General features: G+C 41.5%; 1 protein-coding gene across 4 annotated transcripts in view; it reads right to left on the minus strand.

Moving 5' to 3' along the window:
* The window catches only part of LOC308687557 (integrin alpha-L-like), a 78,369-nt gene extending 53,513 nt beyond the window's left edge, over window positions 1-24,856 (minus strand). The window contains exons 1-7 of one of the 4 annotated variants that reach the window (XM_081360166.1): window positions 24,752-24,856; window positions 15,421-15,535; window positions 15,147-15,241; window positions 6,260-6,327; window positions 5,959-6,073; window positions 339-466; window positions 87-229 (exon numbers count right to left, since the gene is read on the minus strand). In XM_081360166.1, coding sequence (XP_081216292.1) covers window positions 87-229; window positions 339-466; window positions 5,959-6,073; window positions 6,260-6,327; window positions 15,147-15,241; window positions 15,421-15,535; window positions 24,752-24,785 — 698 coding nt within the window. In that variant the 5' untranslated portion in view covers window positions 24,786-24,856. Of the gene's footprint in view, window positions 1-86; window positions 230-338; window positions 467-5,958; window positions 6,074-6,259; window positions 6,328-15,146; window positions 15,242-15,420; window positions 15,609-24,751 lie in introns of all 4 variants that reach the window. The other 3 variants (XM_081360167.1, XM_081360168.1, XM_081360169.1) reach the window with 3 other exon arrangements.
* Window positions 24,857-27,293: the final 2,437 nt, after the last annotated feature.

Here is a 27,293-nt window from a genome sequence, read left to right on the forward strand (position 1 = left end):
AATTTTCATTTATGTGCATTTCAAGACTTTTTCTCTTAAAGTGTAAATTCAGTGAACATTCATAAGCATATGAAGGTTTCACTCACAAGACATAGTCGATTGCTCCGTGTGTGTGTGTGAGTTTGTTCATGTGTGGCTCTTTCTTGAGTTTGTCTTCAGCGGAGCCGTCCTTATACGCGTTGAAGTCAAACACAGTTCTGAATGTAGTTGCAAACTGGACAGCAGCAAACTGACCCACAGAAGGACAAACAACAAGCACACGTGCCGTTAACATCATTAGCAGACCAGAGACCATTACATGTCCATATTTCCACATTAATAGTGCTGGGCTGATTTACCTTTACGGATGAGTTTGAAAGTTTTCTCATAACATCTAAAATGAATATTTTGCTCATTTGAAACTCGTGTAATCTCAAACTTCCAGATCCGTCAAAGAGAAACACCAGATTGACTCTCTTCGTGCATTCTGCAGAAATACCACAAGATATGGAAACACATCTGTTACGCCAACTTCTTTTAGCAATCAAACCATAAATTATTGACATGATGGCCAATAAATCCATATTTTTCCCAAGTATTTAAAGTAATATCTTTAATAATTTCTTTGGTCTTTAATGGGGTCATGAATTGAGAAATCAAATTTGCCTTGATCTTTATACATAGAAGAGGTCATTGTGCTATAAAATAGCCTGTATCAAAACTCAAAACTTCCTCGTTAGTTCAAAATCAACTTCTATTGAACTAAGTTCCCAGGACGAATCTTTTCTGATTGTCACATTATGACATGAAAAGTGCAACGAAAGACCTCCTCTGCAGAAGACTGACGCCTTCTTCTGCATCACGTCTTTAGCTTCTCCCACCGATTCACACATGTCATGTAGTAAACACCAGACAGACGCAAACACAGGATTTATCCAGCAACAGGACCTTCCTTGTCCTGTTATCTCTGTGAAGCTGCTTTGAAACACTCTGTATAGTAAAAAGTGCTATATAAATGTGACTTGACTTGAGCTTGAACTTGAGTCAGAAGGAGTGTGGAGAGAGATTGCACCCCTGGGGGGCACCAGTGCTGATGGTTCAGGTGTTGGATGTGAATTTCCCCAGTCTCACTAGCTGTTGCCTATCTGTCAGACAGCTGGTGATCCACTGACCAGACTGATCTCATGAAATGGCGTATGTATGACACGCCAATTCGTATTTCCATTTTTGGCGTGCTATCAACACGCATAATCGCTTTTCAGCGTGTTTATCAACGTTGTTGACTTAACGTTACTGTATATATAAATATATATGACCTACCCCAACTCCGTCCCTAAACCTACCCGTCACTGGGGTTAATACCATTTATGAGTCTTCCCCTACCATCCTAGGAAAAAAAATATCGATCCCCAGATGTAGATATACATTTTGCTCCGTTTCGCTCGGACATTTAACGGTGTACACATACACGCGAAATCACTCTGACATTTAATGGCGTAGACATACACGCGGAAGATGCCGGTTCGTTTCGGCGTGAACATACACGCGGATAGCTCAAAATGCGTATAGATAACACGCCACTTGATTTGAAAGTGGCGTGTATGTTTACGCAAAGTCATGATGTCATGTTGCACTGACAGATGGGTAAGAGTGCTGAGATGATGGTGAAAAACAGGATCCTCACATAAGTCCCTGGTTTGTGCAGGTGTTGTAGGATATAATGCAGTCCCATGTTGACCGCATCATCCGCAGACCTGTTTGCCCGATAAGCAAACTGAAGAGGATCCAGCAGGGGTCCAGTGATGTCCTTCAGGTGTGCCAGCACCAGTCTTTCAAACGACTTTATGACCACTAACGAGAGAGCGACAGGTCTGTATAAGTCCAGTGATTTGGGGTTGTTGTTTTTTTGGGGATGGGGATGATAGTGGAAGGTTTGAAGCAGGAATGGACTTTGCACAGCTCCAGTGATCTGTTGAAGATCAGTGTGAAGACTGAGGCCTGCAGGACAGCACAGGTTTTTAGACAGGCTGGTGAGACACCATCTGGGCCTGGTGCTTTCCTTGTCTTCTGGAAGACCCAACGCACATCTCCTTCACGGACCTGAAGAGCAGGAGGGGGGAGAGTGGAGGTTCGGGAGGAGTTAATGAATGCGTGGTGAGAAGGTCAGAGTGTCTGTGGGGTGTGAGACAGGGTTTTTTCAAACCTGCAATAAAACGCTTTCAAATCATCGGCCAGTTGTTGATTCGACACAGTGCTGTCGCCAGCTGGAGTATCCTTGGTACTTGAGGCATGTGTTTGTCTTCTGATTCGGGATCTCTCTCAAACATGTATGGCTGAATTTCAGTGGTTGTCGTTTATCAAAACAATTCCACACGTGTAATGGTGGGGACAATCTATTACAATTATATTAATATGCAAGACTGTTTGCCAATCATAGCAGTGTTTACTTCAAAGTCTTGAATGTGGCACATCCATCGGAACGGTGTTGGAAAGAGAGAGTCAAAAATAGTTTTTTTATATAAAACAAATCTTACTAACATTGTAAGTGGACCTCAAAGAACATTATAATATTTATTTTAATGCAGTTCATGACCCCATTAATCGAGTTGTCAATAAACATCACTCCTACTGAAATGTTATTTACTACAACCCCATTTCCATAAACGTTGGGACATTTTGTAAAATGCAATAAAATCAAGAATCTGGGGCTTGTGGATTCTCTTTAACTCTTATTTAACTGACAAAAGTACAAAGAAATGTTTTCTCAGGCTAAATTGATCGTATTTTAATATAAACAAATTTTGATGGCTGCATCACACTCCAAAAAGAGTTAGGACAAAGAGGCAAAATCAAGGTGAAAATCTTATAGAATATCTAAGTTACACTGTTTTGGAACAGTCCATAATAAGTAGGTGAATTGGTAATTGATGAGGGTGTCATGATTGGGTATAAAAAGAGCATCGTCAAACAATTAAAATATCACATTTCCCAATGCAAGATTGCAAAGTATTTCTCCATCTACCATATACTGTATAATGTTGTGAAAATGTATAGGCTCAGGAGTACCGTTGTCATTTAACACAGTCTGCTGCTGCACTAGAAATGGCATCTGTTCAAAGCTGAGATGCCAACGAGTTCTCTGGGCCCAAGCTAATCTCAGATGATCCAAAACAGAGTGGAAATCTGTGCTGCGGTCAGAAGAGTTCAAGTTTCAGCTTGTTTTAGGGAAAAATGGACATCAAATTCTCAATCTCAGCCATCCAGAATTGCATCAGCGACAGGTGCAAAAGCAAACATCTGTCATCTATGGAGGAGCATCAGTGCAAACGACATGAGTGACTTGCATATGTGTTGTAAGAACTGATTTTCCTGCTAAGACAAAACTCACCCTGCAACAAAGCAATAAAACGCACCCTGGACAGAAGATAGCAAAGACAGAGCACAGGACATTGTCCTGTCCAAACTTTTCTCTTTCCTTATCTCTGCATCCCCCTCTCCCTCCTCCCTTCCTCTCTGCCTGAGTCAAGTCACCAAAAGTTCACTAAGAATGTCTATATATCACATATGATGTATCTTGTGAATCTATTGCTTTTCCTTTTCATGTTTGGTATCATTTTAAGTGTCTCAGTGCGATTGGTAAAATGGTCTTAATTTCATTGCAGTCATTGGTTTAATGAGAAAGATTGAGAACTTAGGAGAATCCTGTTCTCCTCTCTGGGTGATGACTCTTCAAGATATCTCCCGAAACCAGGTGCTACCCCCTGGGGTACATGGATTGACCCAAAAATATTGGTACAACCCTTTTGTTCTGGTCTGGGTATTTAAGGGTAGGTGACAGAGCAGTCTTTGGGACCCTTTACCAGGATCACCCCCATACAGTGCTGTCCCACGCAGGACTCAAACCAGTTATCTCTGGATCAGATGCCTATCATTTATCTCGTTGCGCCACTGGGAAGACGTGCATTCACCAAAATGCTGATGTTCCATAATTCAAGTGAGAATCAACTCAAAATTAATAATTTTTATAGTCTTATTTATTGAGTTCCTTCTCAAATAGACACCATATCTGGAACTGAAGCATCTTTGCACCACTTCTGGCCACAGTACCTATTGCTGTCTGGGCATGTGCCTCACAGGATTTGAATCCATGATCTGAATGGTTCATGGCTCATGGCACGTGGTTTAGCAGCTTGCGCCGCTCAGTTGACGCTGATTTTCCAAACTGCCGAGGAGAGGGTTCAATGTAAGAATTAGCACACAAAAACATGTTAAGCTATTTTAATGCTAATGTAGCTTATGGTTAACCTGATAGCTGAAGAGCCACAATGTATTCGTAAATTGTAGCATTTAATATCAGGATATTATATTGTAATTAATGGCAATGTCCTTGTTTTGTTCTATTATAGCGCCACCAAGTGGTGCAGTTCCACCGCTTTTTTATGTGTTTTTGGAGTGAGCCCATACATGTGTCTGTCATTTTGTTTTAGAGTTATAGACATATGTATGAGAGCAAAAAAAAAAAAAAGACACATGGATGACTTTGATTGGATTTTTTTGCCACTTATTATCAAAAATTTGACATTTGCCCATTAGCGTTTGGCCAAAAACATATGTTTCCAAACTTCCTACGGTGGTTTCATCTCGATCAGTCAAATGGTTTCTAAGATATTGGCAAATGTTTTTTAAGCGCTAAATCACAACACTACACAAACAGTAAGGCGAAACCTAGTATGTTTGGTATCGTTGAACTCGGATTCAGGAACCTAAGGAGATGACTCGCGTGAAAATAAGTCAACCACACCCAGAGTTATAAGCATTTGAAAAAAAATAAGCAAATAAGCTGGCCCAAAACTTCTCAGGCTCCTTCAGGGCATTGTATTGATGACCCATAATGAATTTCGTAACGAAACGTTCACGCGTTCATAAAATACAGCATTTTAGGTCAAAATTCAAAATGGGCGACGCCTAAAATGGTAGATATGGAAAAATGGCAAATGTTTTCCATATCGGAAACCCTAACCCTTTTGGACAAACCGTTCAGAAGTTATAAGCAAAAATAACCATTTTTCATATCTCCGGACTAGTAGGTGGCGCTTTGCCAAAACGCAGCATGTCGCCTCAGGTCATGCTTGTGATGACATGTACCAAGTTTGGTCTGAATACGATTAAGCGTTGCGGAGATACTGCCTTGCATCTGTTTTCGCAAGCTCTACATAAAATTAGCTTGCGCGGTATTCAAGAACAGTTTGATGAGTTGACATGAATTCCATAACTTTTTGTCGGCATGGTCTGGAGATAATCTGGTTACATTTTCGTAAAAAAATCAGAGCATCGGCCTAGGAGGAGTTCGAACAAGTAGGTTTTTCGGAGAATTCAAAAGGGCAGACAAATTTTCATGACGGAAAATGAGCTAAGGAGCGTCATGAGCCAAGGAATCAGAGGAAACAAGAATTTAGTTTCAGCCCTTACGGTTCAAAAGTTATTAGCATAAAAATGAGTGAAAATTTGGACAGTTGGTGGCGCTAGAGAGAATGAGTTGGAGACTCCAAATTTGCTATGGTGACTGTTCAGACTGTCCTCTATCAATGTGCCAAATTTCTTAACTTTCCTGCAAGCGGTTCTATGGGCTGCCATAGTCTTCCATACAGAAGAAGACTAACGATTTCAAGAAGTGCCTACGCACTTTCAGTGCTTGGCCCCTAATTTAAAAGGAAAGGTGATGTGGCAGTTGTAAAGTTGTTCAGTGAAAACATTGGAAAACTTTTCTTTGTACTTTTGTCATTTAAATAAAAGTTTAAGAGAATTAACAAACCACAGATTCTTCATTTTATTGGATTTTACAAAAAGTCCCAACTTTTCTGGAAATTGGGTTGTTACAAACTAACACATGGTGTACAGTATTAAAGACTGAAATAGTTAAACTGAATTCAGTGCTAAAAGTGTCGTTATCCGCTGGTTTCTGTGTCAGACTCGTCAGACCTTGGTAAGCGACGGTAAAGTTTGAGACGGCCTGTAAACTGCTTTTGAACGGGTAGCAGACAGCGTTCAGATACGAGTTTCCGTCACACTCATGAGGAAGATACGGACTGCAGCTCTGAGAAAGAGACACAATATCTGAGACAACAGGAGGATCAAATCACACAAAAGATGAAGCAAAGACTCCAGTGCTAAAATGAGGAGGCAGAGAACATTCCCATTCTTCAATGGACACAAGTACAGAAGAGACAGTGATGAGAAGTCAAACACTGAAGTGACTAATGAAGGAAGCAGTTGAACTTACAGTCAAGCGTCCGACAGCATCAGACGACACAGCAGAAGACATGCCGAAGAACCGAACGCTCTCTGGGCCTGTCAATCATCACCAGAGAGAGAGAGAGAGAGAGAGAGAGAGAGAGAGAGAGAGAGAGAGAGAGAGAGAGAGAGAGAGAGGGTGGGAGGGTGGGGGGGTGGGGAGAGAGAGAGACAGAGGAGAGAGAGAGAGAGAGAGAGGGGGGGGGGAGAGAGAGGGGGGGAGAGAGGGGGGGGGGCTTAAAACATATTTATTTGATCATTTATCATATTTCATTCCAATATGTCATCCAAGAATCTACAAAACTATAAATAATTTAAAAATAAATAAAAAAACACAATTCAATCAATACAGATTACAGCCCTTTCATTACATCTTTAAAACCAACATTTCATCCTCCCCGACCTCACACAAAAAACTTGCCATCAACCATATTGCAGAAAAATCTATAATATTATTAACTAATTTGAAATAAGTAAACTAAAATTTTATTCGAGCAGCAACCATCCCCTTCAGAACTCTCTCTGCATCAATTGAACCAATTCCTAAGATCCTATTTTTCCGTGTCCTCCAAATTGCCATCTTGGATGATCCCAAAAGGTAATTTAACAAAACCACTTTTCTTCAATCACTAACTTTGTACTTTGGACCACTAATAAAAACTTTATAGGAAAATTCCCCACCCATACTTTCAAAACAAACCTCTAAAAAGTAAAAAAGACCTCTTAACCTCTCACACTGGATAAACAAATGTTCAACTGTTTCTTCCGTTCCGCAAAAAGGACATCCCTTCCCTACTTCTGGATTCAGGTGCGCCACGTGTCTGTTCGTAGCTATTATACCATACATCAGTCGCCACTGTAAATCTGCTGTACGTTTCTCAATAGAAGGCTTGTACAGAGATCTCCAGCATCCTCTGAAGTCTGGCCCAAACACTTCTGTCCACCTCCATGTTTTAACTCTTCTCAAAACAGTTTGATGAGACACTTTAACACACACAATGTGTAATGCCTTTTTGCCAATGTCCTGAAATAATCTTAACTCTGGAATTTCAAAGGACACAAAAGTATCTTCATCATCCAGACTCTTCCGTGCAGCAGAGACCCGTATTGCTGGAAAACTATAGCTCCATCCCTGCGAAGGCATTCCTAATGCTTCTCTGCAGGCTCCAGGCAGCACTGAGCGTACTTCCTCCAACATCTGATCCAAGAGCCGTAAAGAACGTATTCCTGTCTTGTGCTGAATTGAATCTGCTGTCCTCCACCCATTGTCATACCTTAGATGTTCAATCTTCGTACATCCCGCTCTGACCAGACAGTTCCTTACACTGCTTGTAGACAAAATGTTTGTTTGTATCAAAGAATTATGAAACAGTGGTTCTCCCATAATCCAGTCCTGTGGTCGCAAAATCTCTCTGGTCACAGAGAAAGTCATGTTCCATACTTTTAGCATGGACTGGTAGAATGAAGTCAATTGATTCAAATCCAGTTCATTAACTTTCAGTAAAAACAGCTGCTTGTCATATCCCAGATTCGATGTTCTTCTCAACAGAGCGCATGCCACATTTGTCCACCCCACGTCCTCCTCATACAGCATTCTCTTTGCTGCCTGTAATCGAAAGGTGTGGATTCTGCTCCTTATGTCAATCAGACTTTGTCCCCCCTCTTGAGTTGGAAGATAGAGAGCCGACGCAGGAATCCAATGCTGTCCTGACCAAAAGAACTCCACCAATTTTCTCTGGATGCTTTTAACAATGTCATCTGGTGGCTCTAAAACATTTGAGTCTGTGCCATAACATGGAGGCGGCCAGGTTATTTGTAACCAAAACTCTACCCCTGTAGGATAGCTCTGGCAATAGCCATTTCCATTTAGACAACTTAGCAGACACCTTCTCCAGCAAACCCTCCCAGTTCTTTTTCCTATAGCTTTCTACTCCTAAAAACACTCAGAGAATTTTTATACCTTCTCTTCCTCAATGCAATCTCCCAGGAAGTGACGGTGGCCCACCATTTTCCCACTGTCCCACAATAAAACCATTACCTTTTTCCCAATTTTTTTTTACTTTGGCCGAAGACACTTTTTCGTAAATATCCAAACTCTCACACAATATTTGCATATCTCCTTGCCCATTAACAAAAATAGTTACATCATCGGCATAAGCCGACACAAACCATCTCAACTCCCTTGGGTCACCTGGAACCATGAAACCCTTTAATCCATTTCTTAATTTGCATAACAGGGGCTCAATTGCTAAGCTCTAAAGTTGCCCTGAGAGAGGACACAGCTGTCGAATACCTCTTTTCACCGGCAATGGATGTCAAACCATTCCCCATCTTAAGCACTATTGAAGCCCCTTTATACAACAACTGGATCCATGAAATAAAACAATTTCCGAACCCAAATGATTCCAAGACTTTAAAAATATACTCATGGCCCACCCGGTCAAAAGCTTTCTCCTGATCAATAGACAAAAATCCAGCATTGCAATTTTCATTAAAAGACACATCAATAACATCTCTTATTAAAAACAGATTGTCCATGATTGAGCGACCCGGAATACAATATGTTTGCTCTCCTTTGACCACAATATGTAAATATTTTTTTAACCTATTGGCTAAAACTTTTGCACATCAAAGAAACAGGGCGCCAATTTTTTAAAAGACCTAGGTCTCCATTTTTTGGTAAAAGATAGATCACAGCCCTCTGAAAGATAGTTGGTAACATTCCCTTTTCAAAACTTTCACAACACACTTCATAAAAATCTAAAACAAAAAGTCTTGTAAAATTCAGCAGGCAAACCATCTATTCCCGGTGCACGCACTGTGGAGAGTTGCTGAACTGCATCTGAAAGTTCATTAAGGTTGATCATGGTGTCAAGCTTTTTCTTATCCCCAGGTTGCAACTTTGGAAGACTTGTAATAATTTTGCCATATTCTCAGAGTCACAGTCAGTATGGCCATACAAATCAGCATAAAAATCCATTGCCATTTTCCTCATTTCTGTTGGGCTTGATGTTAATGTTCCATTTTCCTTGCGCAGGTGAAGAATGCGCTTTTGTTGTGCAAGTGACAGTGGTGATCATGACAGATAGTGTGTGTGACGGTGGTGATCATGACAGACAGTGTGTGTGACAGAGATCATGACAGATAGTGTGTGTGACGGGTGATCATGACAGATGGTGTGTATGACGTGATCATGACAGACAGTGTGTGTGACGGTGGTTATGACAGATAGTGTGTGTGACGTGATCATGACAGACAGTGTGTGTGACGGTGGTTATGACAGATAGTGTGTGTGACGGTGGTCATGACAGATAGTGTGTGTGACGGTGGTGATCACGACAGATAGTGTGTGTGTGTGACGGTGGTGATCATGACAGATTGTGTGTGTGACGGTGGTGATTATAACAGACAGTGTGTGTGACGGTGGTGATCATGACAGATAGTGTGTGTGACGGTTGTCATGACAGATAGTGTGTGTGACGGTGGTGATCATGACAGATAGTGTGTGTGACGGTGGTGTGTGACGGTGGTGATCATGACAGATAGTGTGTGTGACGGTGGTGATCATGACAGATTGTGTGTGTGACGGTGGTGATCATAACAGACAGTGTGTGTGACGGTGGTGATCATGACAGATAGTGTGTGTGACGGTTGTCATGACAGATAGTGTGTGTGACGGTGGTGATCATGACAGATAGTGTGTGTGACGGTGGTGTGTGACGGTGGTGATCATGACAGATAGTGTGTGTGACGGTGGTGATCATGACAGATAGTGTGTGTGACGGTGATCATGACAGATAGTGTGTGTGACGGTGGTGATCATGACAGATAGTGTGTGTGACGGCGGTGATCATGACAGACAGTGTGTGTGACGGTGATCATGACAGATAGTGTGTGTGACGGTGATCATGACAGATAGTGTGTGTGACGGTGGTGATCATGACAGATAGTGTGTGTGACGGTGATCATGACAGATAGTGTGTGTGACGGTGGTGATCATGACAGATAGTGTGTGTGACGGTGATCGTGACAGATAGTGTGTGTGACGGTGATCATGACAGATAGTGTGTGTGACGGTGGTGATCATGACAGATAGTGTGTGTGACGTGATCATGACAGACAGTGTGTGTGGCGGTGATCATGACAGATAGTGTGTGTGACGTGATCATGACAGATAGTGTGTGTGTGACGGTGGTGATCATGACAGATAGTGTGTGTGACGGTGGTGATCATGACAGATAGTGTGTGTGACGGTGGTGATCATGACAGATAGTGTGTGTGACGGTGGTGATCATGACAGATAGTGTGTGTGACGGTGGTGATCATGACAGATAGTGTGTGTGACGGTGATCATGACAGATAGTGTGTGTGACGGTGGTCATGACAGATAGTGTGTGTGACGGCGGTGATCATGACAGACAGTGTGTGTGACGGTGATCATGACAGATAGTGTGTGTGACGGTGATCATGACAGATAGTGTGTGTGACGGTGTGTGACGGTGGTGATCATGACAGATAGTGTGTGTGACGTGGTCATGACAGAAAGTGTGTGTGACGGTGGTGATCATGACAGATAGTGTGTGTGACGGTGGTGATCATGACAGATAGTGTGTGTGACGGTGGTGATCATGACAGATAGTGTGTGTGACATGATCATGACAGATAGTGTGTGTGACGGTGATCATGACAGATAGTGTGTGTGACAGTGGTGATCATGACAGATAGTGTGTGTGACGGTGGTCATGACAGATAGTGTGTGTGATGGTGGTCATGACAGATAGTGTGTGTGGCGTGATCTTGACAGATAGTGTGTGTGACGGTGATCATGACAGATAGTGTGTGTGACGGTGATCATGACAGATAGTGTGTGTGACAGTGGTGATCATGACAGATAGTGTGTGTGACGGTGGTTATGACAGATAGTGTGTGTGATGGTGGTCATGACAGATAGTGTGTGTGGCGTGATCTTGACAGATAGTGTGTGTGGCGTGATCTTGACAGATAGTGTGTGTGACGGTGATCATGACAGATAGTGTGTGTGACGGTGTGTGACGGTGGTGATCATGACAGATAGTGTGTGTGACGGTGATCATGACAGATAGTGTGTGTGACGGTGGTGATCATGACAGATAGTGTGTGTGACGGTGGTGATCATGACAGATAGTGTGTGTGACGGTGGTGATCATGACAGATAGTGTGTGTGACGGTGGTGATCATGACAGATAGTGTGTGTGACGGTGGTGATCATGACAGATAGTGTGTGTGACATGATCATGACAGATAGTGTGTGTGACGGTGATCATGACAGATAGTGTGTGTGACAGTGGTGATCATGACAGATAGTGTGTGTGACGGTGGTCATGACAGATGGTGTGTGTGATGGTGGTCATGACAGATAGTGTGTGTGGCGTGATCTTGACAGATAGTGTGTGTGTGACGGTGATCATGACAGATAGTGTGTGTGACGGTGGTGATCATGACAGATAGTGTGTGTGTGACGGTGGTGATCATGACAGATAGTGTGTGTGACGGTGGTGATCATGACAGATAGTGTGTGTGACGGTGATCATGACAGATAGTGTGTGTGTGACGGTGGTGATCATGACAGATAGTGTGTGTGACGGTGGTGATCATGACAGATAGTGTGTGTGACGGTGGTGATCATGACAGATAGTGTGTGTGACGGTGATCATGACAGATAGTGTGTGTGACGGTGGTCATGACAGATAGTGTGTGTGACGGCGGTGATCATGACAGACAGTGTGTGTGACGGTGGTGATCATGACAGATAGTGTGTGTGACGGTGATCATGACAGATAGTGTGTGTGACGGTGGTCATGACAGATAGTGTGTGTGACGGCGGTGATCATGACAGACAGTGTGTGTGACGGTGATCATGACAGATAGTGTGTGTGACGGTGATCATGACAGATAGTGTGTGTGACGGTGTGTGACGGTGGTGATCATGACAGATAGTGTGTGTGACGTGGTCATGACAGATAGTGTGTGTGACGGTGGTGATCATGACAGATAGTGTGTGTGACGGTGGTGATCATGACAGATAGTGTGTGTGACGGTGGTGATCATGACAGATAATGTGTGTGACGGTGGTGATCATGACAGATAGTGTGTGTGACGGTGGTGATCATGACAGATAGTGTGTGTGACATGATCATGACAGATAGTGTGTGTGACGGTGATCATGACAGATAGTGTGTGTGACAGTGGTGATCATGAAAGATAGTGTGTGTGACGGTGGTCATGACAGATAGTGTGTGTGATGGTGGTCATGACAGATAGTGTGTGTGGCGTGATCTTGACAGATAGTGTGTGTGACATGATCATGACAGATAGTGTGTGTGACGGTGGTCATGACAGATAGTGTGTGTGACGGCGGTGATCATGACAGACAGTGTGTGTGACGGTGGTGATCATGACAGATAGTGTGTGTGACGGTGGTCATGACAGATAGTGTGTGTGACGGCGGTGATCATGACAGACAGTGTGTGTGACGGTGATCATGACAGATAGTGTGTGTGACGGTGATCATGACAGATAGTGTGTGTGACGGTGTGTGACGGTGGTGATCATGACAGATAGTGTGTGTGACGTGGTCATGACAGATAGTGTGTGTGACGGTGGTGATCATGACAGATAGTGTGTGTGACGGTGGTGATCATGACAGATAGTGTGTGTGACGGTGTTGATCATGACAGATAGTGTGTGTGACGGTGGTGATCATGACAGATAGTGTGTGTGACGGTGGTGATCATGACAGATAGTGTGTGTGACATGATCATGACAGATAGTGTGTGTGACGGTGATCATGACAGATAGTGTGTTACAGTGGTGATCATGACAGATAGTGTGTGTGACGGTGGTCATGACAGATAGTGTGTGTGACGGTGGTCATGACAGATAGTGTGTGTGATGGTGGTCATGACAGATAGTGTGTGTGGCGTGATCTTGACAGATAGTGTGTGTGACATGATCATGACAGATAGTGTGTGTGACGGTGATCATGACAGATAGTGTGTGTGACAGTGGTGATCATGACAGATAGTGTGTGTGACGGTGGTCATGACAGATAGTGTGTGTGACGGTGGTGATCATGACAGATAGTGTGTGTGACGGCGGTGATCATGACAGATAGTGTGTGTGTGACGGTGGTCATGACAGATAGTGTGTGTGATGGTGGTCATGACAGATAGTGTGTGTGGCATGATCTTGACAGATAGTGTGTGTGACGGTGATCATGACAGATAGTGTGTGTGATGGAGATCGTGACAGATAGTGTGTGTGACGGTGATCATGACAGATAGTGTGTGTGACGGTGATCATGACAGATAGTGTGTGTGGCGTGATCTTGACAGATAGTGTGTGTGACGGTGATCATGACAGATAGTGTGTGTGACGGTGTGTGACGGTGGTGATCATGACAGATAGTGTGTGTGACGGTGATCATGACAGATAGTGTGTGTGACGGTGGTGATCATGACAGATAGTGTGTGTGACGGTGGTGATCATGACAGATAGTGTGTGTGACGGTGGTGATCATGACAGATAGTGTGTGTGACGGTGGTGATCATGACAGATAGTGTGTGTGACGGTGGTGATCATGACAGATAGTGTGTGTGACGGTGGTGATCATGACAGATAGTGTGTGTGACAGTGGTGATCATGACAGATAGTGTGTGTGACGGTGGTCATGACAGATAGTGTGTGTGATGGTGGTCATGACAGATAGTGTGCTTGGCGTGATCTTGACAGATAGTGTGTGTGACGTGATCATGACAGATAGTGTGTGTGACGGTGATCATGACAGATAGTGTGTGTGACGTGATCATGACAGATAGTGTGTGTGACGGTGGTCATGACAGACAGTGTGTGTGACGGTGGTCATGACAGATAGTGTGTGTGACGTGATCATGACAGACAGTGTGTGTGACGGTGATCATGACAGACAGTGTGTGTGACGGTGGTCATGACAAATAGTGTGTGTGACGGTGATCATGACAGATAGTGTGTGTGACGGTGATCATGACAGATAGTATGTGTGTGACGGTGATCATGACAGATAGTGTGTGTGTGACGGTGGTCGTGACAGATAGTGTGTGTGACGGTGATCATGACAGATAGTGTGTGTGATGGTGGTCATGACAAATAGTGTGTGTGACGGTGATCATGACAGATAGTGTGTGTGACGGTGGTGTTCGTGACAGATAGTGTGTGTGACGGTGATCATGACAGATAGTGTGTGTGTGACGGTGATCATGACAGATAGTGTGTGTGACGGTGGTGTTCGTGACAGATAGTGTGTGTGACGGTGATCATGACAGATAGTATGTGTGTGACGGTGATCATGACAGATAGTGTGTGTGACGGTGATCATGACAGATAGTGTGTGTGATGGTGGTCATGACAAATAGTGTGTGTGACGGTGATCATGACAGATAGTGTGTGTGACGGTGGTGTTCGTGACAGATAGTGTGTGTGACGGTGATCATGACAGATAGTGTGTGTGACGGTGGTGTTCGTGACAGATAGTGTGTGTGACGGTGATCATGACAGATAGTGTGTGTGACGGTGATCATGACAGATAGTGTGTGTGACGGTGGTCATGACAGATAGTGTGTGTGACGGTGATCATGACAGATAGTGTGTGTGACGGTGATCATGACAGATAGTGTGTGTGACGGTGGTCATGACAGATAGTGTGTGTGAGACGGTGATCATGACAGATAGTGTGTGTGTGTGTGATGGTGATCGTGACAGATAGTGTGTGTGACGGTGATCATGACAGATAGTGTGTGTGACGGTGATCATGACAGATAGTGTGTGTGAAGGAGATTGTGACAGATAGTGTGTGTGAATACCTGTCCAGAGCAGTGGTGTGCAGGACTGCAGATCTACTGTGCAACTGTACATTTCACCCGTTGAGTTTCCTTTTAATGGGGCTCCAACGATGATCCTGCCAAAAACACCCTCACAATCAATCAGACCCTCAGAAAACACATGTAGAACACCCTAGCAACCAGTGTGTGTGTGTGTGTGTTTGTGTGTGTGTGTGTGTGTGTGTGTGTGTGTGTGTGTGTGTGTGTGTGTGTGTGTGTGTGTGTGTGTGTGTGTGTGTGTGTGTGTTTCACTCACTGTTTCCTGTTTTCAAACTCTGACTGATAAACGCTGTAACCAAAGAAATCTTCTGCCGTGCCGTTAAATCTCAGGGGATGTTCTGTGTCGATATTGAAGGCCTCTGAAAGAGACGCTGGAGAAGCGAGAGAGACTGTTGAGTACTCTGGGAGACATCAGGAGACGCTTTGTAAGACTTAAGAATCAGTCTTTATTAAGGCAACAAAAAAACATAACAAACCGATATCAGCATATTTTCCCAGTTGATTGATTACATTAAGAATTGCAATGTTATTGTATTACAAGTTTTCTAAAATGTTATCTAATTAATAATCCCCGTCAAACAGATTGGCTTGATCTTGCTTTCTCCTCTCCACCTATAGCTGGTGTGTGGCGAGCGAGAGTACTGTGTACATTGTACTGTGACTGCCGTCGCATCATCTAAGTGGATGCTGCGCACTTGTAATGATTTGGTTGTGGTGGTAAGACAGCATTCAGCAGAGTAAGAATCCAAACGCAGTTTATTAACAAATATAAACCAAGGTCATAGTCCATACCAGGCAAAGGGTCAAGCACATGTAATCAGTCCGAACACAAATATAATCCACTGAGGCAGACGAAATCCAAAACTCAGGAACAGATAAATGTAAAGAAACCAGGGACTGCTGAAAATGCTGACAACCAAAACAAACAATCAAACAAACAAGACTTTATACTGAATGATGTGACGTGACATTTGAACCGAGGCGTTGGAGCTTGTGTTGAGAAAAAGGGTCGTGCCAGATGAAGCCGCGATTCGAGGCTTGTGTTGTTAACGTGAAAATCACGTGACTAATGACAAACTCGGTTGACTCGGTTGGTGTGGACATAGATATCATATAATAAAGGATAGATGTCTTACGGCGGAGTCACTTCCGGCATCACCGGCGGCCATCTTACCACAGGGAATTAAGCTGTGAATTAAGGTGAGTAATCAGCACGCACACAAATCCTCTTATCTCGCTGAAATCTGGACGGATTTACAAACGGTTTGGTTTCTTACAAACGTTATTAACGTGGCTATAATTCTGAATGCTTAAACATGTTAAACATAATTATTCATATGTATGCAGTGTCATAGCTACATCTCTGGCGTTTATAACAAACCAAACCGTTTGAAAATCGGTAGAAAATTGAGCAAGTTATGGTTATTTAAAAGTACATGCACCATGTTACGAGTGAGCGAGCGCCCTGTGGTAAGATGGCCGCCGTGTGCGGACGTCGACCTCCATTGGCCAGCAGCGTGGATGAGACTTCTAGCCTTTATTATATGATATCTATGGGTGTGGATACGTCATCGGTTCGGTCTGAGTGTCACTTCCGGATAAAGGGGTTCGAAACTTCGAGGAGTTTCAGACTAGGAAAAGCTCAGGAACAGACTTGCAGATAAACAGTCTGGGAATTACAGAGTCCATTGAAATAGTGATAGACTAGGCTGCCATCTGTTGGTTACATTATGGCACCTGCAGCTGACCGTTGTAACAACACTGGTGGTGGTGGTTGAGGAGAGACCCCTGACATGATTGTACAGCGCTCTGGGTGTACGAAAGTACATAGGAAGCACGCTATATAAATATCTATTCATTCATTCAAATATGCATATATTTGCATAGATTTCCAAAACAGAAATCTGAAAATTGTATAAAGCAAAGATTCAAATTCTTGTTTGATTTGGTTGACATATTAAAGGTTGGTTTATGGATTTCTCTTTTTATCAATCCATAAATAAGAAAATCTATACATTTAACAGTTTTTTACTGTAAAATTACATGAAATGTCCCATGAGATCTATTAGTTTTTCACCGTATATGATAAGGTTAAATACCGTTAACCAATTAACATGTTTTTTCTGATGCATTTTTACAGTCTTTTATTATTAAAATTATGATTCATTTTTTTCCCATTAAAATATGGCATTACAAACCAGTTTGTCACATTAGTGTACAAAAGTTGTTATTGAGAATTAACATGTTTTATTGAAACAATGTTTTATTGAAAATAATAAGGTTTGGAGACCAGTAGGGGCGCGTTATGGAGTAGACGTGCGAACCATGAGGTCCCAACATTTCGCTTAAAAATACTCACTAGCTTACTCAACTCGGTTTAGAGACAGTGTATCAGACGATTTAAGGAACAGAGAAACTACTTTTGTCCAAAATGCCTCCAAAAGGAACAGCAAAAACAGTTCAGACTACTATCCCGGAGTTGGAGGCTAACAGTCGCACAGCTGCTGCTAGCAAAGGTGCTATTGATGCTAGCACTTTACAGGCCTTCCGTGACATCGTAAAAGAAGTTATCAAAGAAGAGGCTGACAGTCTATGGGAAGAAATTAAGCGGTCTGTTGATCCCATAACTACAGTGCTTGATGAATGTAAGGTGAAGATACGCGAACACGAGGACGAACTCAACAACCAGGATGCCCGCTTATTGGAGATGGAGACTCGATATGCAGCGCTCAGCAGCAAGTACGATAAATTACAGGAAAAAGTGGATGATCTGGAGAACAGAGGGAGACGATGTAACCTTCGCTTACTGGGGATCCCGGAGGACCTGGAGCAGCGCAATCCGACCAGATTCATCGCTGGGTTGCTGCATGAGGTTCTGGGTGGTCCCAATGGTCTGGAGAAACCTCCTATCCTGGATAGAGCGCATCGAGCAGCGGGTAAACCCACAGAGGGAGGACGACCACGGCCGTTCATCATATGTGTCCACTACTACCATGAAAAGGAGCAAATACAACGCCTTGCCAGAGAGAAGGGTCGTTTGGAGTATCAGGGAAAACAGATCTTCATCTTTCCGGACTATAGTGCTGATCTAAATAAACGCCGTGCAGCCTTCAACGAGGTGAAGAAGATGCTCCGGGAGAAAGGAGTGCGCTACAGGCTTTTTTACCCAGCCAAGCTTCAGGTGTCCTTCAATGGAGAAACCAAGATGTTTGATTCTCCTACAGCTGCGAAAGACTTCTATTCCTCTAAGTTTGGGGACGATGAGTAACTGTGCTGCCAGATATACCGGCCTGTGAGTTCACTTGGGAAAGGCATGTGAAAGGTTCGAGTTATGTTTACAAGACGTTTGTTTATACTTTATATTTGTTCTTTGATAAGCCTCTTTCGTGATTACATATTCTTATAATGTTCGTTTTACACTGTTAGGAAAAATCTAAACCATAGTAACATCATTTATTTATCAAGGTTCTTATTATTATTGACTTAGCTACTTAAATTTGCTGAATTACTACTTACAAAATCGAACAAGATAGATATTGTTTGGTTTTATTTTGTTTTATTCAAAGAGTAGACGTTTGCTAACTATTATTAAAAAAAAAAAAAAAAAAAAAAGTTTATTTAAAAAAAGAAAATTTTTTTTTCTTTTTTTTTTTTTCTTCTTCTTCCATTTAGTTTATCATATAATTAGAACGAGTTGTGTAGGCTATTATTCTTATAGGTTTGGGACCTTCGTAAGGAGAATGGATCTCTTAGAGGAAGTAGAGATGCTTCAGGGATTTGGTGTTTGTCGTTTGGGGACAGCACTTTTGGGGAAGGGGGGTTATGTGTATGTTGCGTGTTGTTTTCTTTATGTCCTTGTTATTTTTCTTTTTTATGTACGATTTCAGATTGCAGTTGAGTGTTCTTTATATTTACTTAAACATTTTTTGTTTGTGGTATGTCATATTTTACTTCCAGTAGGTTTTGACGGTGACTATCCCCTCTGATAATCTTTCTTCTTTAACTAAGAATGGCTCCCATGTCAATTTTATAAGCTGGAATGTGAGGGGGATGAATCACCCAATAAAATGTAATAAGGTACTCTCTCATCTTTCTAATCTTAAGGGAGATGTGGTGTTTATTCAAGAAACACATCTTAAGAATTCTGAACATCAAAGATTAAAAAGGAGTTGGGTTGGCCAAATTTTTCATTCTAGATTTAATGCTAAAGCTAGAGGAACAGCGATTCTTATCAATAAAAATACTCCCCTCATAGTTTCCGATACAATAGCTGATTCTAATGGTCGATACATAATCGTGATTGGCTCATTGTTCAATACCCCACTTATTCTGGCGAATATATATGCCCCAAACTGGGATGATTACATGTTTTTTACTAAGTTGTTAAATTCTTTGCCCCAGGTTGATAGTCACTTCCTGATTCTCGGCGGGGATATGAATACGGTTATGGACCCTGTGCTTGACCGTTCTTCGCCGAAGCTTTTTTCAATTTCAAAATCTGCGCAAGCTTTACAGTCTTACTTACAGACGTATGGGCTTGTGGACGTTTGGCGACTTCTCAATCCCTTAGCTAAACAGTACTCCTTTTTTTCAACGGTACATCAAACATATTCACGTATAGATTATTTTTTTGTCGATAAAAAAATTCTCCATAAGGTTAAAACATGTAATTATAGCAGCATAGTTGTATCAGATCACAGTCCACTTATTTTAGAATTCAAGTTTCCGGAACAATCACATGCATATGTCTGGAGACTTAACCCTCTCTTATTGTCTGACGATTCATTTACAGATTACATCTCCAAACAAATTGAGCTATTCCTGGAAACAAATGTCACCTCAGATGTGACTTATAGTCTTATTTGGGAAAGCTTAAAAGCCTTCTTACGAGGTCATATAATATCATACTGCGCCAATGCTAAAAAGCAGAAACAGAAACGTTTAATTGAATTGACAGATCTAATAGCACAATTAGACAATCAGCACTCTTCAAACCCTTCTCCGGATTTGTATAAACAGCGGATGGTATTGCAAACTGAATTTAATATGATTTCGTCCCAACAGGCTGAGCAGATGATTTTCAAGTCAAGAAGGTTATGGTATGAGCATGGAGAAAGGGCATCAAAAATATTAGCACACCAATTACGGAAGTCAGAAGCCACACAGTTCATATCTGAAATTAGAACCGAGAATGGCCAAATTACCACTAACCCTCAAAAAATAAATGAGAGTTTTCAATCTTTTTATTCTGGGCTCTATCAATCAGAATCCCTGCATTCACCCGAGTTGTTCGATAATTTTTTTTTGATGAATTGGTTGTCCCAACCTTAAATCTTACATTTAAAGAAAAGTTGGACGCATGCATCTCTGTTGAAGAAGTCAAAATGGCAATAAGTTCAATGCAGGGGGGGAAGTCACCGGGACCCGATGGCTTTCCGGTTGAATTCTTTAAAATTTTCAAAGATAGCCTTGCTCCTTTATTGCGCAACATGTTCATAGAATCTCTAAATGCAAAATCTCTGCCACCGACGTTACGACAGGCAACGGTGTCGCTACTACTGAAGCCGAACAAAGATCCATTAGACTGCTCCTCCTACCGCCCTATATCTTTGTTGAATGTGGACTTTAAAATATTGTCTAAAACTCTGGCTATTCGACTTGAGCAGCAATTACCTTCCTTAATAGCTCCGGATCAAACTGGCTTTATTAAAGGTAGGCTTGGATTGTTCAATTTGCGTCGTTTTTTCAACATACTGAACACACCGTCAGCATCAACTCCAGAAATTGCCTTATCACTTGACGCTGAGAAGGCGTTCGATAGAGTGGAGTGGGACTATTTGTTTTATACTCTTAATAAATTTGGTTTTGGACCTAAATTCATCTCCTGGATCCGCTTACTCTACTCTTCCCCATTGGCTCGTGTTAGGACAAACTCTTGTTATTCTCCCTATTTTCCACTTCACCGCGGAACTAGGCAGGGGTGTCCCTTATCCCCTCTTCTTTTCGCTTTGTCTATTGAGCCCCTAGCAATCAAGTTAAGAGCAGAAAACAGGATCCAAGGCATCCATAGAGCAGGCCAAGAACATAAACTCTCATTGTACGCGGATGACCTCCTGTTATATGTGTCGGATCCTCTTGGGTCTCTTCCTCATGCTTTCACTATCTTTAACAACTTTGGCAGTATATCAGGCTACAAGTTAAATATTCACAAAAGTGAGTTACTCAAAATTAACTCTAAGGCAAAAAACATTTTGTTTGACAATTTCCACTTTAAGGTTAAATCAGACTATATAACTTACCTGGGAGTCAATGTAACCCGCTCATATAAATTACTCTATGAAAAAAACTTTGTCCCACTTTCTGAAAGAACAAAATCTGATCTAGAGAGATGGAATAACTTGCCATTATCACTGATTGGCCGTGTCAATTCTGTAAAAATGAACATATTACCAAAGTATTTATATTTATTCCAGTGTATTCCACTCTATTTACCAAAAAAGTTTTTTGTTACTTTAGATAAACACGTAATAGCACGTATACGCAAAGAGTTTATGCAAAGGCCTAGATCACAAGGTGGTCTGGCCTTACCAAATTTTCAACTTTACTATTGGGCAGCTAATATACGTAACATGCTTTACTGGTTTAGTGATTCAAATTTCGAAACTCCCTCTTGGGTGCACATTGAAGCATCTAGTTGTGGGAAAACATCTTTACCTGCTCTGCTGAGCTCAGCACTTCCCTTAGAATTGCACACATATAAACACAATCCTCTGCTTTATGACTCCCTTAGAATCTGGGTACAATATAGGAAGAAATTTGGTCTATTTGGGATATCAAGGAAAGCACCTCTGTGCTCAAATCACATGTTTCCACCCTCCTTGAATGATTCGGCTTTTGAGACTTGGAGCAGTAAAGGTTTACAGACTTTAAAAGATCTTTTTATAGATGGAATTTTTGCTTCATTCTCACAGTTGACTGACCAATTTAATATACCTGGTACTCACTTTTACCGTTATCTGCAGATACGCCATTTTATAGCTAGTAGATTCACAACCTTTCCTAACTTGCCAGAGATAACTCCTCTGGATAATATTCTTGATATAAATGCTCGTAAGAAGGGAGTGATTAAAGAAATTTACTGTTTACTGTTAGAAATACACACCCCTTCTCTCTCCATTATTAAAGCTCACTGGGAAAAAGATTTGGCGATAAATCTATCAGATGATCTTTGGGACTCTATGCTGAAGAGGGTACATTCATCCTCTATTTGCGCCAGACATGGACTCCTTCAATTTAAGGTCCTTCATCGTTTGCATATTTCTAAGGAGAAGTTGGCTAAATTTTATCCAGATAGTGATCCAATGTGTAATCGCTGTAAAGCAGATATTGGTTCACTTTTACATACCTTCTGGAGATGTCCTAATCTCAATAAATATTGGACATCTATATTCAACACTTTTTCTGAGGTGTATAGAGTTAATTTCACTCCCTCTGTTTTGACTGCACTTTTTGGGGTAGTACCCTCTAACATTTCTTTAACTAAACATTATTCAAACGCTATAGCTTTTGCCTCTTTGCTTGCGCGGCGTCTCATACTCTTAAGGTGGAAACAGGAACATCCCCCAACACATGACCAATGGATCGCTGACATTATGAGGTTTTTAAACATGGAAAAGATGAGATGTACTGTAACTGGTTCATTGTCTAAATTTAATAAAGCATGGCAGCCATTCTTAAAATATATGGAAACTTTCAAAATGTGCACTATACCATGTCATGAAAAATCAGCCACGTCTTAAATGTGATAGCTTAACTGCTAAAAATCTGATCCTATCAGTTAAACTCATTATTTTATTTTATTTATTATTTTATTTTTAGTTATTTATATTTTGTTTTGTTTGTCTTTTGTTGGTTTTGTTTAATGGTATTTAAACTGCTTAATTGGCTAACCTTAAATGTCCAATTATGTTGTCTTCTATGTTGGGGTTTTTGTTGTTGTTGTTTGAAAAAAAAAAAGGCACAGCAGAGAGAAGTTTCATTGTGCTATGTTGTTGTAAGCTGTCAAAAATCATAAATAAAATGAAAAAAAAAATAAATAACACATTTTTCTTAAAAAAAAAAAACAAAAAAAAAAAAAAGAAGAAAATAATAAGGTTTGATGCCACCATTATGGTGATCAGTGTTTGCTTTAGTTGGGTTCTTGACCCTTGATTTTCTAACATTATATTTTCTCTGGCTGATTTAACTGTGTGTTTATAAAACCAGGGGGAAGGTTTTGCCTCTTTTTGGACCTTGGGACCAGAACCAAGGCTTCTTCCACATCACCAGGGTATGAAGACACCCACATGTACACCTGATCATGTGACATGGGTTTCCCCTTGGGGTTTCACATAAACTGAACCATCACTGAACTTACTTAAAGGGATGGTTTGGAGTAAAATCAACCTAGGGTCCTTTGCACCATGACCTCGAGCTGAACACCCACCAGAAGCCTTTTCTACCTTGGTCGAACATTATTAAAGTTAGAGCTTATTTAGAGATATCAGCCGGATGGCTTAGTGCAGGCGCTAATGGATCCTATGATGTATCTGGTAAATTAGCGCACTAATAATGCCCAGAATGGTACCAAACTTCTACAGTAGTACAAATAGGTTCTGTACTCATAGAACAAGGCATTGGAAAGTTTGTAAGTACATCAGGAGTTTACTTAAATAACACTTGCCTGACTGCCAATGCTACCGCTAACCCGGACGTCGACGTCACTTCAGTGGTTTGGGAAAAGCCCGTAAAAAATCCTGCAGAAAGCGATGCATAAGGATGTAGTGTAACGACGAATTATAATTTTTTCCGAAGTGTTGACAACTTAGTGTTAACTGATAATTGTTATAAACTGGTACCAACAAAATATTAGTGCATTCCTGGAACTGGGCATCGTTACACTACATCCTTATGATCGCTTTCTGCCCTTGTGTGTGTGTGTGTGTGTGTGTGTGTGTGTCTGTGTGTGTGTGTGTGTGTGTGTGTGTGTGTGTGCGTGTGTGTGTGTGTGTGTGTGTGTGTGTGTGTGTGTGTGTGTGTAGGTGTGTGTCTGTGTGTGTGTGTGTGTGTGTGTGTGTGTGTGTGTGTGTGTGTGTGTAGGTGTGTGCGTGTGTGTATGTGTGTGTATGTGTATGTGTGTGTGTGTGTGTGTGTGTGTGTGTGTGTGTGTGTGTGTGTGTGTGTGTGTGTGTGTGGCTGAGAGATCTTTACAAGCTGTTTCATGAGACCCAAACATGTCCCCACTAGGTCAAAAATTATACTGGTATAATACTGGTATTACTATCTTTGTGGGGACATTAGGTTTTCAGAACGTAGAAAGTACCAGGTACACACACACACACACACACACACACACACACACACACACACACACACACTCCATCACCCCTTACCAGACAAGTGAACATAAATGTAAAATGAAAAGAAAACATAAATGAACACAGCAGATTTGTAATATTGTTCATTCATACAATCACTGACTAACACAAAACCTAAAAATCAGTATTTACTAAATGATAATGCAGTTTCTGAATGTCTGAGACTCTTACCCCACATGAGCAGAATCCAGCTGAGCGTCTTCATCGCTGCTCGCCTGTGACACACATCTTCCTGTTCATTTCTTCATGACAAACTCATTTCCTCATTAACACAGTGTTTCTCATGTGTGCACTTCACACATTTAAAGGGCACCTATTATGCCCCTTTTTACAAGATGTAATATTGGTCTTGGGTGTCCCCAGAATGTATTTGTGAAGTTTCAGCACAAAATTCCCCACAGTTAATTTATTATAACCATTTGAAAATGTCATTTTTGGGGCCTGTTTTAAAAAGACCTGTTTTTGGTCTATACCACCTTAAATGTAAATGAGCTGCATATCCCCGCCCTGCTGCTGGACCCAGATGATGAAGAGACTCCGGCACAGAATAAACACGAATGAGAATAGACTGAACGTCTCGGAATGGTTGTTTGATACATTTATGTACTTACAAAGTTTTAATCGCGTCCCCTTTGCAATTATGGATGTGCAACACACACACACAAAAACTTTCGCGCATTTTTTTAAACTAACTTACAAACACGCTTATGTGGCAAATATGAGAAGATGGCTAACGTTACAGAACCAGAAAACAAATGCTGTAGGGAGATAGACGTTTATGAGAGGTATTCATTTTACATTTGTTATTGCTGTAAAAAATAATGTACATGACATAAAACAGTCTGACGTTGTTTGGTGAGACATCCTATGACGACGACAATAAATAGCTTTAGACGCATTTGTTGTTGAACTGGCTGACATCGATTTAAATGACTATTTGCTCAAAAATAATAAAATACACTTACTTCTTCTGGAGGTGACGTTGGATTGCGAACAGTATGAGCAAAAACCATACACATGCACACTTGAGGATTAACTTTGACCCTCGTTCACTAAACAGTCAGTCAGAACATGATTCTCGTATTTAGGAAGTTTAAGTGGCGCCTTTTCTTCATAAATAAAATCCATCCGCTGCGTTTTCAGTGGCTCTGATGTCAGTGAAGACTAGTATGTCCATTCTTACATCCCACAACGGAAGACCTACACTTCTTAGGAGACATTACCGGCTGTCGTTGAAACAATGGAGGATGCAGATCACCGAGGGCGGGGTCTATGCCAAAACCAGATGTCAATCAAATCACGTCGGTGGGGCTTAGCTCATTTCTACGTCACAGTGAGGGAAATCTAGAACAGGGTGTTCTGAGACAGTGCTTATGATTTATTGAGATAGTAAAAAAACTACTGGGTGGATTTTTATCATTCTAGGGTGGTTTTGCTCACACACTGCCAACACACATTTATGTTCAAACACCATGTAAAAGTGAATTTTGCATAATAGGTGCCCTTTAACAACAGCTCTGTACATGCGTTAACTCGTTAACTGGTGTTAGTATTTATACACTTTACTGAGAAACACACATCCCAGCTAACAGGGAATGCTCTCATAACTCCAGCTAACGTTCTCTCAGAGTTATGAAAGCACTCTTCCAGTAGAATCGGTTCCTCAACACTGCTCTCAACATCTTAGCAGAAAAACATTATTACACACACTGTTTGTTGAAGGGTGACGTACAGATGTACAGAATGGATGAATGGCGCCGCGACGGGACAGCTAACCCTTGGACAGGACACATCCGGGACACTGAACGGGAACACGGGCAGGATCCGGCCCTCACACATTCCTGCTTTATACATGACATTAGAAAATACAACTTAATGAATGTGGATAACCAGACTGTAGAAAACACATATTGAAATAAAAATGTGTATTAAAAGGGGATTGATTTGTATGTATAAATATTACAGTTTTTTTTTTCCGATTGCTAAACGACAGTGAGCACAACTGTAGCTACATGTGCAAAACTCTAACTACAGTCTGCACTACCAACACACACTGTCACTCAGAACACACACACACACACACACACACACACACACACACACACACACACACACACTGTCACTCAGAACACACACTGCACAACCCTCACTGAGATAACACACACTGGCACTCAGAACACACTGAGATAACACACACTGTCACTCAGAACACACACACACACACACACACACACACACACACACACACACACACACACACACACACACACACACACACACACACACACACACACTGTCACTCAGAACACACTGGGAGTAAAAACACTAGCATCAAACACCAATACAGAAAATACAAACTTTTCATCTTTACAGTTTGAACAAGTTCAGTGACAATTTCAGAAAGTAATATTTTCTTCAAAGAAAAGAGTGACATTCTTTCACATGATTTATTTAAATTTTTAGAACATAACAATTCTTTAAGGTAAATGAAAATTAGCAGTTTGCTTCAATAGTCTGTAGTAATTTACGGAATTACAGTAATGAGAAAAAAAAGGTAGAAACTAAAAGTACATACGAACATGTAATGTAATGTAATGTAATTCGAACAAATAATCTAATAAACAAGACCCCTGCTTAGCCTCTCAGCTGAGATTGCAGTCGGCAGTGTCTGAAAGGCACAAGGCTGAACTCTATTCTGTTTTGAATGTGTGGT

Source organism: Scardinius erythrophthalmus (genome assembly GCF_964197995.2).
Source record: "Scardinius erythrophthalmus genome assembly, chromosome: 3".
Taxonomy (NCBI): Eukaryota; Metazoa; Chordata; class Actinopteri; order Cypriniformes; family Leuciscidae; genus Scardinius; species Scardinius erythrophthalmus.